This window comes from Watersipora subatra, chromosome 8 (assembly GCF_963576615.1).
Source record: "Watersipora subatra chromosome 8, tzWatSuba1.1, whole genome shotgun sequence".
Classification (NCBI taxonomy): domain Eukaryota; kingdom Metazoa; phylum Bryozoa; class Gymnolaemata; order Cheilostomatida; family Watersiporidae; genus Watersipora; species Watersipora subatra.
The window spans coordinates 57,246,864-57,266,106 of NC_088715.1; the positions used below are offsets into that span (position 1 = coordinate 57,246,864).

Below are 19,243 nucleotides of genomic sequence, written 5' to 3' on the forward strand. Positions count from 1 at the left end.
CTATATTTAGCCATCACTTGCTAATGATTTCACATTTACATTTAAACACCTTTACATTTTTATTTTTCTTTCTAATTTATTTCAACGAAACACTTCTTTTAAGTTATGAAATTTAAATTCACAGTTGTTTGAAAACCGTTACAGTTGTTTTATTTATTTTTAATTTAGCTGTCCTGCACAAAACCTTTTTTCCATGATATGAAGTTGGATGTTTATAGTTGTTTGACAAAGTTTGAAAACCTTTACAGTTGTTTTTATTTTCTCTCTTAATTTGTTTCAACTATGCAAAACACTTCTCATGTTATGTAGTTTGAAAGTTAGAATGGCAAATGTTATAGGTTAAAGACAAATCAATTTTCTGTCCAAAGATTTTATTACTCGGGCAACGCCGGGTAGTACAGCTAGTATAGTATTATAATCACAATAACTATTCAAAGTGGGTTTCCAACAAAGTTAGGTGTATGATATTGTGAATAACTTGAAACATTTTTTATCTGAATCATTGAAGTAGTAGAGACCGATTTTCACTCTTCTTTAAGCTGCTGCCAGTCATGTGACATCCTAATGGATGGTGATTCCAAACTCCTACTTTGTACCTTTTGATTGAGTGAATATTTTATATCCACAACTAACACGATAACTGATATGTACCATTATATAAGTATTATAATTATATAATCGTTTTGTTATTAAGAATGCTTTTTAGTCAATTCAGATGATCCCGAATGGATCGAGTAGCAGTTTGCTATTCGATCTGAAGCATCTCGAACCAAACACGTCTGAATCTTGTTCTATGTTTTGCGTATTATGAAATGTCTATTGCTGATGAGCGAGAATATGTGGAGGATCCTTTTTTCTATAGATGCGTTATTGTAGGGGTCAACCATCAGCGTCTGAGGAAGAACCAGATGTTTCATTGCTTATAAACTTAGATCCAGAACCCGAACTACCTGTCACCACTTGCTTGTTGTCTGATGATGTGCCTCTTTGCATTGATGACGTTCCAAGCCCAAAATATAATCAGACTGATTTGGCTAGAGATGAGACTGAGGGAGCTTTGCTAGTGCTGGACGCACACTCACATGACAATACAACATTAAACATGTTGCTACAAGCCCAGAATAAACCAGTTGCAGCTCTGTTATCTCCCCCTCTTTATGTGACAGAGTCGTCCCCTGTGGCAGTTGCAGATGCACCCCTTACTTCTCCGCTAGCTTCCAGTTTACAATCAGACAATTTTGAATCATTTTTATCATACCTAGACAACTCAGTGGAGCACCTGACAATAGATTCTGGCAAGCCAGAGCAGGTACTTTTTGAAGAGATTGAAACAGTGATAAAAGATGCAGAAGTTAGAGTAAATGAGAGAAACGAGAGTCGTGCATTGGCTGATATTGCAGGAGAACACATACAACCAATCTCAGACCCAGGTAAAAGAGGATCTTTTTCTACCGGCATACTCTAAAACAGCTTTTTTAAATGATTTGTGCTAGCTTCTGATCTTCTTACACAAGTGTATCATCTTATGCAGTGACTCGCTAGATGGATCTCATAAACCGATGTGGTTGGCATATAATTTTAGCTGTGTTTGACCATATGCATCATGTCGGTGTTTGTTTAACAAAATTGCCTTGCATTGAGTCTGATTGGCTAATTTCGCTATTGGTGAGTATAGCTTTTACCAAGATACCTGAAGTTGTAAGTCCACATAATGATAATGATTGCTACGCCGAGAAATAGATAAGCACGCATAACATTTAACTTCGTAGGACAGTGTAGTGACAATTTGACTATTATTAGAAGTGGTGGGTATGTATAGTCTCATGGAAAAACACCAATATGCGTGATTAGCTCTTAAACATTTTCCTTGGATAACCAGACGACTTCAGAAATGTAGTTGTTTACAGCCTGGTCTAGCCTTCTGTCTACACCCTTTTGCTCATCCTTCTTCTTGGAGGTTGCTGTGAGCAGTTTCTTTCATCTCGTAATGCCCAGTTTTGTACCATCAAGAAATTATCAGATTTGATTGCATTTGTACTAGTTATACTTTCATGCTCAGGGCAAAATCTGGACACGGGCCAACACCTGGTAGACTCACAAAACTCTGGTAGTACAGACAGACGAACCAGGAAAAAGATCAGCCTCAGCCTAGATGATTCGATAGACTCTACACCTTCCATAGGTAATTCCGCCCATAGATCTGCTCTCTTTTCATTTGCTGTCGGTTTGGAACTCTTAAGAATTGGTTTATAAATGTATATATTTCTCAAAGTATGTCGTCGTCATCGTATGTGGATCTGTCTGCATTCCGGCTATAGATCTTAACTCTTTCACGGCCAACCATGTACAAATTCAGCTATCGGCCTAGTGCCAGCCATTTTACCGAAAATTACCGATATTGTTTCATGATATGTATACAGTATTTTTTCAATTTCAATCTCTATCTAGAACATTTTTGTTACATATTTTATTTTGCTAATATTTTAACTAACATTGCTATGCCAAAATTCAATGGATCTATACTTGGTGCAATGATAAAGCTATGTGAAGCTACAATCGATGCAAAGCTAAAACGATCCTCCACAATGTTCCTTACTCTTACAAAACTATTACTTTCACCACTATCAGACACAGTGCTGCTACTTTAATTATCTGTATAATCACGAAAATCTGAATCTGAATTGGCTTTAATGTCATCAACATAACTAATTACCGCTTTTCTGACTAGCGCGCGGTACTTAATGAACTCACACAAAAAGTGTTTGTTTTTAGATCAGAATATCTCAAACAAAAGTTTAAAATTGCTTCGTTGTTTTAGGCTAATTTTATAGAGAAATATTCAGACAACACTGTCAATTTCATAAAAGTCTTAAAGATCGTGGGTTATGTTGTCAACGAATAATAAAATCAGGTTACCACGCAATTGCTGAGAAAGTCGCCGAAATGCGTCTATGGCAGTGGACTATAGAAAACGCATAAATGCGTTTATGGCAGCGAAAGGGTTAAAATCTTGATATTAAAATTCCGTGTCAGGATAGATTTGAACTCACGACAAATGCATTGACAAGTTTCTTAACCGGATGCTCTACCACTGAATTAGAACGCCATAGTGATTAGATATGTTTTCATATAATGGATACACCATGCACGTGCTATTTATTTTAGCCTTGCATCCACGAGTTACGATGCTCCTGTTCAGAAATATTTTGGAACCCAAGTATCTACAACGCAATGCTTATTCGTCTTTTTTCATTAGAGCTAATTTATTCCGCCTCACGATATCGACAATAATTTGTCTCAAACTTAAAAGTTGACTTGCAACAAAATTCACATTATAGTTATTTGGTATCAAAAGATTCACCATGTCTTACCATGCTGTGTTGTAGATGCAAAATATATGGAAATGTGATAACAAGCCTTTAAAAGCTCAAAAACGAACAGCTAATCGCCGCCATTACGAAACTGCCATAGATTAGAATCCCTCTCCAAAATGGCTCAAATGGGACGTAATTGAACAAGATGGCTTCTGTTTACACTTTCATGCAACCTCATTTGCCGAAATATTTTCACAAATATACATCACGCATTCAATAAAACCATGTCTATTGCCCTTGTGCGTCTATTTCATCATCATTGTAATGCTGTCACTTTGAGCACTGGTATCCCAAAACCAACCGTAAAAATTTGTAATTTGTTAACCTTAGCTCGAAGGAGTGCATACCATCCTCTGATAAACCTGATGAGCCTGTTGGTCACCTGTGATACAGGAAAAATGCTGCAGAAATTGTTCGGGTCTTTTGGCAGGAAGTATGGGTCACATGATCGGATTATGGCTAGACGATTAGACCAAGCCGAAACAAAACTGTTAAGTAGTGAGCATCCATATTTGATATGGACTTTTCGGTAAAACCCGAAGTGTTTATCATAAACTAGCGCTACGAGAAGTTTTATATTGAGCCTCTTATTGGCCTTTCAGCTCTCGTGAGAGCATCACGTGTCAAAACAATCAAATGGATTGATTACGTCAGAAAAATAAACTGATACTGATCTACGGCGGTTTCGTAATGGCGGCGATTAACTCTTCGCTTTTGAGCTTTTAGGAGCTTGTAATCACATTTCTACATATTTTGCACCTACAACATAGCAGAGTAAGACATGGTGAATCTTTTGATACCAAATAACTGTAATGTGGATTTTGTTGCAAGTCAACCTTTAAAATTTGGCAATTTGTGTACTGATTATTTACAGAAGAACTTCGGTTCTCGAATGCTTCGGTTCTCGACCTACTCGGTTCTCGACCTACTCGGTTTTCAACCAAAGATTTTGAGATTTGTTCATCTCGGAGCGCGCACATAAATTCGCTTCTCGATTAAACTGGAGCATGCGCGTTGGAATTAGAACATCTCTGGAAACAGCATGAAAATATTCGTTAACAAACGGAGGAGCAATTTACGCTTCATAAATTCTTTACAAAAAGGGAGGAACCATCTGGGATGACGTCTCCTCTACCGAAGAAATTTGCTAAGGAAATAACCCCTCCAGTCGAGTTACCCTAAATTGTTTTCGAGGAGGATTCTCCATTAAAGATGTGAAGTGAACGTGCCATTGCTGTTTATATTTTCTTTGTTCTACGATTTTTGATGTAACTGATCTGTTGCATTTTTTTGCTGTTTCATTATCAATTTTGGCATTTTTTGGTATTTTATCTTAACCTTTAATGTTTTTGATGTTTCGATAGCAAAACATATGAAATGTTTACTTTTGTTTTCTTTTTCCATCGTCATAAATGGAAATTTTTTATTAAAATTAAACACGATCTATATCCACCTGTTTTTATTTATAGTATGCAGTATACAGTACAGTTTATGGTGTAAAATGTTGAAAAAATACTTTACTGAAGTTGTTTTCTCGTCTTGGAACGGATTAAAATTTACATACATTTATTCTAATGGGAAAAATTGTTTCGGATCTCGAACAACTCGATATTCGATCAACCTTCTGGATTGGATTATTGTTGAGAACCGAGGTTCTACCGTACGTTATTAAAAGATATATGTCGCTGAAAGTTATGAAATTTTAAATTTACAGTTTGAAAACCTTTACAGTTGTTTTATTTATTTTTAATTTAGTTGTTCTGCACAAAACTTTTTCCTTGTGATATGAAGTTTGAAAGTTACAATTGTTTGACAAAGTTTGAATACCTTTACAGCTGTTTTTATTTTCTCTCACAATTTGTTTCAACTACACAAAACACTTCTCTTAGTATATGTAGTTTGAAAGTTAGAATGGCAAATGTTGTTATATGCTAAAGACAAATCAATTTTTTGTCCAAAGACTTTTTTATTACCCGGGCAACATCGGGTAGCACAGCTAGTATAGTATTATAATCACAATAACTATTCAAAGTGGGTTTCCAACAAAGTTGGGTGTATGATATTGTGAATAACTTGAAGCATTTTTTATCTGTATCATGGAAGTAGTAGATCCCCACTTTCACTCTTCTTTAAGCCGCTGCCAGCGGTGTGGCATCCTAGTTGTACTAGGATACTAGCAACTAGCGAATGTTGCTAGTAAATCAACAAGCTAGTTGATTACATCAGAGAAATAAACTGATTCCGATCTACGACGGTTTTGTGATGGCTGCGATTAACTGTTCGTTTTTAGCTTTTAAGAGCTTGTAATCACATGACCACATATTTGGCACCTACAACGCAACAGAGTAAGACATGGTGAATCTTTTGAGACTAAATAACTGTAATGCGAATTTTGTTTATGTCAACCTTTAAATTGGAATGAGACACCTTTTTAACCAGTTTTAATAAATATTCTGAAGCCACATTAAACCTGTATTTTCAATTATTGATGGTAGTTTCAGCCACAAAACCAATAGTGACATATTTAATATTTGTGTCACTATTTAGAATGTCGTTATGCATTAAATTAGAAGAAAATTAGTTCTTAGCTGATTTACTTAATTAAAATCGTGATGAGACACCTTTCATGAACAAAGGTTAATCCAAGTTACAAACTCAGACCTGGTCACATGAAACAAAGAATTATCGCTATTGAAAGAAGCCAATTAATTGTTTTTTTTTTCATGTACATAACTTTATGACCTTCACATGTTGTTAATATGTTAGCTCTTGATTGGTCAAGGATCTAAGTATGAACTTGTGTGATGAAAATCTGAGGTGAAAGATCATAAAACATGCACAGCTGTATGCGCTGTAACATACTAATAGGTGTGCACTAGACTATCATTAACTTAATTATATTAAAGCTGTTCTGTAAGTGTGCAGACATTGGCAAGCATGGCGCCAAACTAGAAATGCTCTTGCGATTAAAAATGCTTGGATTAGAAAGTTTTAGTATTAAAGGATGTTCATGAGAGCAGAAAAAAGTTGCAAAGGATTTTACTATTTTAGTATTTCTGCTACAATCGTGTATTGGTTTTAAAAATAGCAATAATAAACAGGACTGTGCTTTATGTGTAAAATCAGTTTTCATGTTCACTCATAGTTAATGTATATACTTCAACCTAACGTAAAAGCTTTGTCAATGCTGAATAATTACTGGGAAGCTAGTCATTTACACAAAAATTATGAAAAGTTGAAGTTGTCTTCTACGTAGTTTTGGTTAATGTGTGCATAACTCAAAATCAAATGTTACATTTTAGTTTTTATAAATTTTGAATCATTATACATGATACAGGGAATAACGTTACATTCGTTATATAGGATATGTGCCCTTGCTCACTCTCATACTAACAGCATCTCACATGCTCAGTCTAATTGTTATCCATGCGTACCATCAACTTAGTGCTGAGGAGAGCTTCACTGCTAAGCTACGTATGCGTTGTGCTAAAAATTATGCTTGTCTGCTCTTAAATTAAGTATGTTTATTTGCATTCACCAAATGTGAATTAACCTAAACTATCTTAGGTATGTTTATTTGCATTCACCAAATGTGACCTAACCTAAACTATCTTAGGTTTGTTTATTTGCACTCACCAAATGTGACCTAACCTAAACTAATGAGAAAATGCTCACCAAAGTTACCATTTATATGAGCAAGGAATTTATTGCCAACAAGAGACTATTCATTTTTCGATGAACAGTTTTTTCAAGTACAATTAAAACATAAGTTCAAGTTATTTTAGAGCGATTGTTTATTTTACCCTCTTCCAAAAATGATATCTTACACTACTGTTTCTGTAGCAGGAATTCTAAACAGAAATCTGCCACATTGTATGATGTTAGTAACAGAATGTTATAATAAGTGTGAACACAGAACCATGACATCCAAGCAGGTGCTAGTTGAATGTTCATGTTTTTCAAATGAGACAGCCATGGAAATGTCGAGATTTTTTCTCATATTAACCCTCTGAATAAAATCCTTAATGTGAACTGTTTAGTCTAAACAAAAGCGATTTTTGTATGAAAGCAAAGGTTCTTTATTTAAAGTTTTCACTACAATGTTCAGTAGATCACGAAAAACTAGCTGATATATTTTTGGGCAACTGGTTTTTGTTGAAGTCGAAAGCTGTCAATACTATGGACAACTTGAGCCTAAGAAATATTTGGATACAAAAACCCTGGTGAAAGTGCCTGCTAATATTGATCATTAATTAGTAAAATATTTTAAGAACATTGCCTCATAAAAATCTGGCGTAATATATGGTTCTTGCAGAAGATAGATCAAGTGCGTTTAACTAATTCAATTGTATGCTCTGTTACAGGACCCTTTCTCACTACGCTGCTCAACAAACTAGAAAATATGATGAATAATTCGCTGTCAGTAAACCTACTCCTCACAGGACTCGTCACCAGAATTGCCGCCTATCCCCAGCCTCTTCTCAGGTCTTTCCTGTTGAATCACAGTCTCGTATTTCAACCTACCATCAAATCTCTTATCCAGGTAATGTATGGATTAGGGTTCTCAGTTAGTACCTCTGCTGCAGGATAGATATTAGTGGCTGTTTGCTTCGTTGACAGCTTTCTTTAGTTCAGGTTCCTTTTTATTACTTGTTTCTGCCTTTCCCTCAATCTTTTGGACATCTCTTTTTTCCTAAGATACTCAACATTGTCTTTCAAAGAGCCTCTTTGACAACTCCATGGTGCATGTGTTTGCCTATCTCTGTGCCTCTCACAACTTTGCGTCCAGGTACTTTTTACTGCTTTTCTTTTTTCTTCACTCTGCGCTAAGGCACTGTGTTTACCTTCGAGGAACCTTTTCTGTTCTCGTGACTTTGGGCTGCTTTTTCTACATTTCTCACTGTTTTCAAATTTATCCTTCCACCTTGAAATAATCCTTCTTGTTTGTAGTAAATGTAAATATCAATGCTCACTATAAACCATTTGGTAAGCAGTCATAACATACATGTATGTTGTTGCTCAGCTATACTATTCTACTCTATGTACAGTGAAATTAAAATACTTGAGCATTATGGTAGTTTGCTGCCATGCTTTCATTACAGAAAGGAAGTGCAGTGAAATCCTGTGATTCCAAATTAGTTTCTTTTACACGCACCAGGTGCTATCAGTGGTCAGGGAGAAAGTGGACAAATATGCCGAGAAGACATCCAATTTCAACGTACTGCTTTTACAAGCACGCAAGATCATGATGGATCGTGCTGACGGGATGGAAAGTGATCTAGACAGCTCAGATGGCCGACAGCGATCAGCCAGTGTGATGAGTCATACTATCGAAACAGATAATGGACGATCACCCGGTGAGTCAATCGACCTGGTTTACAATATTTGAAGGATTTTCCAACAGCCATTTTAGCTTTTACTCCTACTGTTCTTCCGCTTGTGTAATAATCTGTCGTTTTACATTTTACATGAACTGCTCTCTTTGTATCATGTTACATAGTCAGCCTGGCATTGGATAAAGTAGCTGATCCTTATTAGTAGTCCTCATGAATATATTAGAACTAACATTGATCTCTCTTTCTGTGTACACTCAATACCTGCAACTCATTTCCTCATATTGTATATAAAGTTTTACAATGTTCACCAAACTTGCAGAAACTGTAGTTTGACGGTAAGTACAATCGGTTTATCGCAGCTATTTTATCACTATGTTTCTATGGCGCGGTAATCCGCAAGCTTACGGCTTTCGCAAGATGGAAACGTCAAATATCTGCAAGTGTCAAATATCTGCAAGTGTCAAATATCTGCAAGTGTCAAATATCTGCAAGTGTCAAATATCTGCAAGTGTGAAATATCTGCAAGTGTCAAATATCTGCAAGTGTCAAATATCTGCAAGTGTCAAATATCTGCAAGTGTCAAATATCTGCAAGTGTCAAATATCTGCAAGTGTCAAATATCTGCAAGTCAAGCGAGTTTTGTTACTGGTAAATTGTTACCGAATGTTGCATAATTGCATAAGATATAGAAATGGCACTTGTGAATGATGCGCAAGAAAATGCCATGCAAGCTATTCCATTGTAAACATTTTTCACACTTCCGTCAATCTTATTTTGATTTGAGCAGTTCCGAATGTGCCGCAATGACCTCTGGTGGAAAAATTCTAATCTTTTTTAACAAAGCGCCTGCGTTAATCCGCAATCATGCGAATTTCCATTGAAAAAGTTAGCTCATGGTAACCCAATGTGCTCAGAACTCCCAATCAGCATTACCCACATGGAAACATATTGCATGCTCTTGCTGTCTCAAACAAGACATAGCTTTTTATGACTAACTCTATGACTAACTTTATGACTAACAGGTCGTAGGCTGACTGACTTCTTCAGACGAGATAAAAACTCCAAACAAAATATTCAACCAGAGCTCGTCTTGGAGTCGAATGGCTACAGGTTCACCAACATCAAGGTATGTATTACATAACTCCTAGTTCTCTCTGAACCTTAGTAAATGAGTAGGAAGTAGAGTCAAGGTATGTATTACAGAACTCCTAGTTCTCTCTGAACCTTAGTAAATGAGTAGGAAGTGGAATCAAGGTAAGTATTACAGAACTCCTAGTTCTCTCTGAACCTTAGTAAATGAGTAGGACGTGGAATCAAGGTATGTATTACAGAACTCCTAGTTCTCTCATTCTCATTTTGCAACAACAAAACAAATTTCGTCAATTTTGTGGTCAAAATTTCATTAAAACTCCAATACCTATGTAGCATGACATATTGTTAGGTATTGAAGATCTGAAGCCTCACCAAAACATAAACGACACGTTTCATAGGGACTATAAAAAGTAGCTTTGAAGTTGCATATCTAATTTTTTATTACAAGTAAGTTCCTGTATTAGAATCATTGTAACTATAACAACTGCACTTCCATTGTATGTAGTTTCTATTATGGTTCATTGGTTAGATGGAATTCATGAATTTACATGGTGAAAGTTTACTAATTGTAAGCTGAGGCAGTCTGCTAGGCAACATGAGAACACATCTCCTGATTACTATTCTTAGTTTTAAAAAACCTACGAGGCAAGCTTTTGGCTGTGAAGTGAAAAGATCATATTGCAGCAACACATTGACATATGATTTACAGATTGCTAGGTATGGACTAGTCAATGCTTAAACTGACTCATATGAGCTCGTGTTGACCCATTACTTTAGCCATTACTAAGTCTTGTAAGGCATCATAGTAGTCACTTTATAAGGCATCATAGCAGTCACTTCATAAGGCATCATAGCAGTTACTACATAAGGCATCATAGCAGTCACTTCATAAGGCATCATAGCAGTCACTTCATAAGGCATCATAGCATTCACTTCATAAAGCATCATACCAGTCACTTCATAAAACATCATAGCAGTCACTTTATAAGGCATCATAGCAGTCACTTCATAAGGCACCACAGCAGTCACATCATAAGGCATCACAGCAGTCACTTCATAAGGCATCATAGCAGTCACTTCATAAGGCATCATAGCAGTCACTTCATAAGGCATCATAGCAATCACTTCATAAGGCATCATACCAGTCACTTCATAAGGCATCACAGCAGTCACTTTATATGGCATCACAGCAGTCACTTCATAAGGCGTCATAGCAGTCACTTCATAAGGCATCATAGTAGTCACTTCATAAGGCATCATAGCAGTCACTTCATAAGGCATCATAGCAGTCACTACATAAGGCATCATAATAGTCACTTCATAAGGCATCATAGCAGTCACTTTATATGGCATCACAGCAGTCACTTCATAAGGCGTCATAGCAGTCACTTCATAAGGCATCATAGTAGTCACTTCATAAGGCATCATAGCAGTCACTTTATAAGGCATCATAGCAGTCACTTCATAAGGCATCACAGCAGTCACTTCATAAGGCATCATAGCAGTCACGTCATAAGGCATCATAGCAGTCACTTCATAAGGCATCATAGCAGTCACTTTATAAGGCATCATAGCAGTCCCTTTATAAGGCATCACAGCAGTCACTTCATAAGGCATCATAGCAGTCACTTCATAAGGCATCATAGCAGTCACTTCATAAGGCATCATAGCAGTCCCTTTATAAGGCATCATAGCAGTCACGTCATAAGGCATCACAGCAGTCACTTCATAAGGCATCATAGCAGTCACTTCATAAGGCATCATAGCAGTCACTTCATAAGGCATCACAGCAGTCACTTCATAAGGCATCATAGCAGTCACTTTATAAGGCATCATTGCAGTCACTTTATAAGGCATCATAGCAGTCACTTCATAAGGCATCGTAGCAGTCACTTTGTAAGGCATCATACCAGTCACTTTATAAGGCATCATAGCAGTCACTACATAAGGCATCATAGCAGTCACTTCATAAGCTTATCAACAGACGAGTTAAATAAAAATTGTCAAAAATTAAGAAGCTCACTAGAAATGCCTACTGAGTACTATAGATACTATATAGTATAGAGTTATTTTTTGTACATGTAGTTGATAATTTGGTGATCTGTTGATTGCCTCATCACATCGCTTTTCTGCATATATGGTGCAACGTTGAAGGACATTGTACAAATACCAAACAAGTTCATCATACTAGTTTTTACGGAGGTTGCAGCTGTTTCCGGTGAACAAGTTTTATAAATGTTGATAATATATAGTGTTTGCTCTAAACCTCGCAATTCAATATGCTGCTGACAATGCAAAGTGTCAGTATAGCTTTAACTTTGCAATTATCAGCTCACTGTTGTCTTTATTTTATTATAGGATTAGTTTGGTGTAATGTAAATAATAAGGAATCCATTTACACGTACTATGTTGTGTTTCTGTTGATCTTTGCTAAAAGCTCACCTACACCATATTGCATATTCAATCTTTTATGTTTATGAGGTTTATATGGAGTTCTGGTAACTTTAGCTGCATTTAGTTGGTGGTATTGACTATTTACTGCTTGCGCGTAAAATATATCGGTTGTTGAAAACACCAATATCACCCACCGATCTCAACCCTTCTATTCAGAATGGGGCGTTTCATTGACATATTGAGAGATGGTCGAGAAGGTTTGCTAGCAACAAGCTATGCCAAGATTAAATATTCTTAAAATACATTGCTTAGTTTCTGCAAACTATTAGCTTTCAAAACACAGCTAGTATAACCCCTAGGTATTGCTAAAAGGCTCTCAGGAAGTTATACCAAATTGATTGAACACAAATCATTTCACCATAAGTTCAAAAGTTATTGATTGTGGTGAAGTCACAGTCGGATAGCAAAAACATTTTGTTTTCCTGTCAAATTTTACAATACATTTTGGCATGTGGCTTGCCTAGATACCATAAAACATTTATTTGAACACCATGACGCTCTAATTTTCAACCTTTTTCTCAGAGTGATGCTTTATTAGAGGTGACATTGAAATAGAGGGTGGCGTTGTATTTTTCATACACCTTGTCCGAATGCTAAGAAAATAAATTTAACTCTTTCATGGGTGAATCGATTGTCACCTATATTTTGCATTCTCCTTCAGGCAGTCCGACATTAAACTTTTTGGATGCCAGAAGTTCACTAACTTACCTTAAACTTGTCTTAGACCTTTAAATAAATAGGCTATACAGGAGGAAGCCGATGCGTGTTTCTACCAGTTGATATCTATTGCTTATAATTAACTTAAGATGATCTTAAGCCTGCGTTGCAATTTGTTTGAGCTTTAAAGTTTTTATTTCATTTTAAAGCATATTTTCATTATATAACTATATTTAACAAGGTTGCATGAAAGCTCATTGCATGCATTAATATGCTTGCTGCAGTATGCAGCCAAAAATGGCCTTTTATGTGCAATAGAACAGGAGTTACGAACGCCAATCCACTGTAAGCTGAGTTCAGATTACTGCAATCACGCTATCAAATAATATGCTATAAATCTGCAAACTTTATAAGTTTTATAGTAATAGTTTATCAAATGCTACAAATATATATTCAAGAACAAGTGAAATAAATTAACCATAATTATAATGCCTGCAGCAACAAAACTTACAAAAAAAAACACAATACAAAACAAACAAGAACAAAGCGAAACAGCTAACTAGCGAATGCGGTATTCTCTCTGTTTTCCATAGCAGTTATCGACATAATTAGTTTATTGTCATGTCAGTTTATCGATGTGCAGGCTTACAAGCTAGGTCAGAATCAAACGATTTAATTGGAATTGGACGTCGATAAGCAAGAAATAGCTGGGATTACATTAATTTCCAGAGTTTAGTCTAAACTCATTTAGCTGCTGTTATAAAGTTTGGTTGCTTTGACTGAGATTTTCGGACTCCAGATACTTCAATTCAGTTGCTGTGTGGCCGCAACACTAATTTTCACTCCTCACTCACCTCTCTTGTATTTTCACTCACCTCTCTTGTATTTTCACTCACCTTTCTTGTATTTTCACTCACCTCTCTTGTATTTTCACTCACCACTCTTGTATTTTCACTCACCTCTCCTGTATTTTCACTCACCTTTCTTGTATTTTCACTCACCTCTCTTGTATTTTCACTCACCTCTCTTGTATTTTCACTCACCTCTCTTGTATTTTCACTCACCTCTCTTGTATTTTCACTCACCTCTCTTGTATTTTCACTCACCTTTCTTGTATTTTCACTCACCTCTCTTGTATTTTCACTCACCTCTCTTGTATTTTCACTCATCTCTCTTGTATTTTCACTCACCTCTCTTGTATTTTCACTCACCCCTGTTGTATTTTCACTCACCTCTCTTGTATTTTCACCCACCTCTCTTGTATTTTCACTCACCTCTCTTGTATTTTCACTCATCTCTCTTGTATTTCCACTCACCTCTCCTGTATTTTCACTCACCCCTCTTGTATTTTCACTCACCTCTCTTGTATTTTCACTCACCTCTTTTGTATTTTCACTCACCTCTCTTGTATTTTCACTCACCTCTCTTGTATTTTCTCTCACCGCTTTTGTATTTTCACTCACCTCTCTTGTATTTTTCGCTCACCTCTCTTGTATTTCGCTCACCTCTCTTGTATTTTCCCTCACCTCTCTTGTATTTTCGCTCACCACTCTTGTATTTTCACTCACCTCTCTTGTATTTTCACTCACCTCTCTTGTATTTTCACTCACCTCTCTTGTGTTTTCACTCACCTCTCTTGTATTTTCACTCACCTCTCATGTATTTTCACTCACCTCTCTTGTATTTTCACTCATCTCTCTTGTATTTCCACTCACCTCTCCTGTATTTTCACTCACCCCTCTTGTATTTTCACTCACCTCTTTTGTATTTTCACTCACCTCTCTTGTATTTTCACTCACCTCTCTTGTGTTTTCACTCACCTCTCTTGTATTTTCACTCACCTCTCTTGTATTTTCACTCACCTCTCTTGTATTTTCTCTCACCCCTCTTGTATTTTCACTCACCTCTCTTGTATTTTCACTCACCTCTCTTGTATTTTCACTCACCTCTCTTGTGTTTTCACTCACCTCTCTTGTATTTTCACTCACCTCTCTTGTATTTTCACTCACCTCTCTTGTATTTTCACTCACCTCTCTTGTATTTTCACTCATCTCTCTTGTATTTCCACTTACCTCTCCTGTATTTTCACTCACCCCTCTTGTATTTTCACTCACCTCTCTTGTATTTTCACTCACCTCTCTTGTATTTTCACTCACCTCTTGTGTTTTCACTCACCTTTTGTATTTTCACTCACCTCTCTTGTATTTTCACTCACCTCTCTTGTATTTTCACTCACCTCTCTTGTATTTTCTCTCACCCCTCTTGTATTTTCACTCACCCCTCTTGTATTTTCACTCACCTCTCTTGTATTTTCACTCACCTCTCTTGTATTTTCACTCACTTCTTGTGTTTTCACTCACCTCTTGTATTTTCACTCACCACTCTTGTATTTTCACTCACCTCTCTTGCATTTTCACTCACCTCTTGTATTTTCACTCACCCCTGTTGTATTTTCACTCACCCCTCTTGTATTTTCACTCACCTCTCTTGTATTTTCACTCACCTCTCTTGTATTTTCACTCACCTCTCTTGTGTTTTCACTCACCTCTCTTGTATTTTCACTCACCTCTCTTGTATTTTCACTCACCTCTCTTGTATTTTCTCTCACCGCTTTTGTATTTTCACTCACCTCTCTTGTATTTTTCGCTCACCTCTCTTGTATTTCGCTCACCTCTCTTGTATTTTCCCTCACCTCTCTTGTATTTTCGCTCACCACTCTTGTATTTTCACTCACCTCTCTTGTATTTTCACTCACCTCTCTTGTATTTTCACTCACCTCTCTTGTGTTTTCACTCACCTCTCTTGTATTTTCACTCACCTCTCATGTATTTTCACTCACCTCTCTTGTATTTTCACTCATCTCTCTTGTATTTCCACTCACCTCTCCTGTATTTTCACTCACCCCTCTTGTATTTTCACTCACCTCTTTTGTATTTTCACTCACCTCTCTTGTATTTTCACTCACCTCTCTTGTGTTTTCACTCACCTCTCTTGTATTTTCACTCACCTCTCTTGTATTTTCACTCACCTCTCTTGTATTTTCTCTCACCCCTCTTGTATTTTCACTCACCTCTCTTGTATTTTCACTCACCTCTCTTGTATTTTCACTCACCTCTCTTGTGTTTTCACTCACCTCTCTTGTATTTTCACTCACCTCTCTTGTATTTTCACTCACCTCTCTTGTATTTTCACTCACCTCTCTTGTATTTTCACTCATCTCTCTTGTATTTCCACTCACCTCTCCTGTATTTTCACTCACCCCTCTTGTATTTTCACTCACCTCTCTTGTATTTTCACTCACCTCTCTTGTATTTTCACTCACCTCTTGTGTTTTCACTCACCTTTTGTATTTTCACTCACCTCTCTTGTATTTTCACTCGCCTTCCTTGTATTTTCACTCACCACTCTTGTATTTTCACTCACCTCTCTTGTATTTTCACTCACCTCTCTTGTATTTTCACTCACTTCTTGTGTTTTCACTCACCTCTTGTATTTTCACTCACCTCTCTTGTGTTTTCACTCACCTCTCTTGTATTTTCACTCACCTCTCTTGTATTTTCACTCACCTCTCTTGTATTTTCTCTCACCGCTTTTGTATTTTCACTCACCTCTCTTGTATTTTTCGCTCACCTCTCTTGTATTTCGCTCACCTCTCTTGTATTTTCCCTCACCTCTCTTGTATTTTCACTCACCACTCTTGTATTTTCACTCACCTCTCTTGTATTTCACTCACCACTCTAGTACAGTCATACTTCAACTTACGAGCTTAATGCGTTCCGAGACTGAGCTCGTATGTCAATTTACTCGCATGTTGGTGCAATTAATTTATATATAGAACAATTAAATATATATTGATTGGTTTCCATACTCTAAAAAAAGGCAAATAAAACACTCAAAACAAGATGTTGTAACAGAAAGAACATGTTGGCTATTGTCCTTACGTACTACATGCTTTCAAAAAGCAACAAATAAAAAATAATGCAAGGAAATGTGATTAAAATGTAAAATTAAATACATACAATAGCAGTTAACACTCGCATTTGCCAGGGAGGGAGATATAAGTTATCCTTCGTTACAACAGTTGACTTTGATAAATTTAGATTTTATCAAAGTGTTAAAAGACAAACTTAGAAGCAAACCTAAAAGCAAACTTTCATTTTCAACTAAACGTAATTAAAATTTCTTCGGCGTTCATAGTTTGAAATTTCTCACTGGTTAGCGAGAAATCTTTCCTTTTTTTCGCTTTCACGACTAGCCGGCCGTTTTAAGATAAACCTATCTAAGGACGTTTGCCTTTGTCGCCCTTGCAACATGTTGCGATTAGGACGAACACAGGTGTCGTCACAAATGGTTAACACACGATCACTAGCCAACTTGTCCGAATGTCTATTAAACAGTTTGGATAGATAGCGTCGGCCTTTTCACATTGCATCGTTTCAGTTACGCTGTCACCGGCCAATTGTTTGTCCAATGCCATCAGCGGTCGTGAAGATCGCTGCACCGTTTAGAAACTATGGCTAGTCCTTTTGCGAACTAAATGCCCTGAATATAATCCTTCTGTTTGATAATTATGAATGTATTTCTGTCATATTGCCGAGCTATCTGAATCACGCATACACATTTCGCATATTTTTCAATACTTTTCCGTTTAATATCGACTGTTATCATTTGCTTTTTCTTTGTATTATCTTTCATTTTACTGGCAAACTTTCGGTCTACGCACAGTACTTTTAATTCACATAATTCTGCACAGAAAATCGTGCACAAAAAAACACGGTACAACAGTATAACCTGAGCAGTTGAAAAATACAGAGTGATGCTGTTCTAATAAAACACCTCCGGCATACTTGGCAACTCACTCAAGTGCTCGTATCTCAAACATGGCTCGTATGTTAGTGCTAAAACTTGCTAGAAAGCTGGCTCGTATCTTAAGTTTCTCGTACGTTGGAGCACTCGTAAGTTGAAGTATTACTGTATTTCACTCACCACTCTTGTATTTTCGCTCACTTCTCTATATTTGTAGCAGTCAGAAAAGACAAAATTTGAGTCAGCTGAGTCACGGCTTGCAACAATTAACACAAAGAAAGCCGTCTACTGCGCACTAGTGATGGAGGAGTTTGTCAAGGAGTTAGCTGCCCTCTCACAAGAGCATGCCATACGCTCCGATGAAGGCTACCAAACAGAGTGATTTCAGGCTGATCATATTTTGCCTATTGAAAGTCAACAGACAATTTGTTTTCCCGTCTCGTGTCTGTAGAGGTCGTTGAGGGTAATTTAGATGATGGCATCACATTTTAAGCAATTATAACGCCTTTGATTCTATCACTTTCGAAACTGTACAGCTCAGTTGGGCTTGCAAAGTAATACATAAAATATAAATGTAAAATATTACCCGCAAATGACTATATGCTTACCATTTCTCAGACCCTTTGTAATACTATCTGATTCATACCTTGTACATATGAATTAATTCGCATTGTTTCGAAAATTATAGTAGGTTTCATTTATCCTAATACCCGTGTTTGGTAATGTAATCACATCGCTATAAATATCAGAGTCGCATGTTCTATTTAAAATTTTATGAAAAGTTTTTAATATTGTCGCAATCCATTAACGATTGTAAAATATTTTCCAAGTTTGATAACACTACCTTTTGTGGTCATTTTCTGAAGTATCATCCTAACTCATCCATTCATGGTTGCTTGCTATCAGGCTCTGTATTTCCAATCTCGCAAGGCTTTGTTTTATTGTATCAGTTTTAGTAACTTCACCATATAATTATTTATTTTTTTATTCTGACCCATGACTAACCTTGCGATATATTTGTATTGCTCTAGTGTACAATTTATGTCCTCAGCAAGTTATATTCTTTGTATGTTGGTGAGACCAACATTTTTATTGTCATCAGCACAGGACATAAGCTTTCTTCTCTGTGGAACAAGGCTAATATTATATTGTTTTTAAGTTAACATCCATCAGAATAATTAAAGTTGTCATCTATTTTTAATTAGATTATGCAATGTTTTTGAAGCCCTAATTATATACTAAAACGAGATGGTACCTTTGTTTCTCGGTTTGCAAGCCACAAATCTTAATCACTATGCAGTTGTTGCATAATCTGTTGTTGCATAATCTGGTTTTTCTTGATAGTAAACTAGTTGGGTTAGACTTGCTGACTTGTAAACTGCAGAAAATTTTTCATTGTACTAAACCAGGGCTATTGTTGTATGGCATCAAAGTGGTTTAACATGTAATCATCTCGAAACTGAGTATGAATTGAAGGAAAGCCTACTAGAATTGACGGCTGTATTGATAAACTGTGTGTTGTTG

The 19,243-nt window shown here is 36.5% G+C and overlaps 1 protein-coding gene across 2 annotated transcripts in view; it reads left to right on the top strand.

The window, feature by feature from the left end:
• LOC137401412 (FHF complex subunit HOOK-interacting protein 1B-like) overlaps nt 1-18,902 on the top strand; it is a 41,155-nt gene extending 22,253 nt beyond the window's left edge. For both annotated transcript variants that reach the window (XM_068087744.1, XM_068087745.1), the window contains 6 exons: nt 877-1,430; nt 2,060-2,182; nt 7,739-7,917; nt 8,533-8,731; nt 9,733-9,836; nt 17,937-18,902. In XM_068087744.1, the coding sequence (XP_067943845.1) occupies nt 877-1,430; nt 2,060-2,182; nt 7,739-7,917; nt 8,533-8,731; nt 9,733-9,836; nt 17,937-18,101 (1,324 nt within the window). In that variant the 3' untranslated portion in view covers nt 18,102-18,902. The remainder of the gene's footprint in view (nt 1-876; nt 1,431-2,059; nt 2,183-7,738; nt 7,918-8,532; nt 8,732-9,732; nt 9,837-17,936) is intronic.
• The last annotated feature ends 341 nt before the right edge of the window (nt 18,903-19,243 follow it).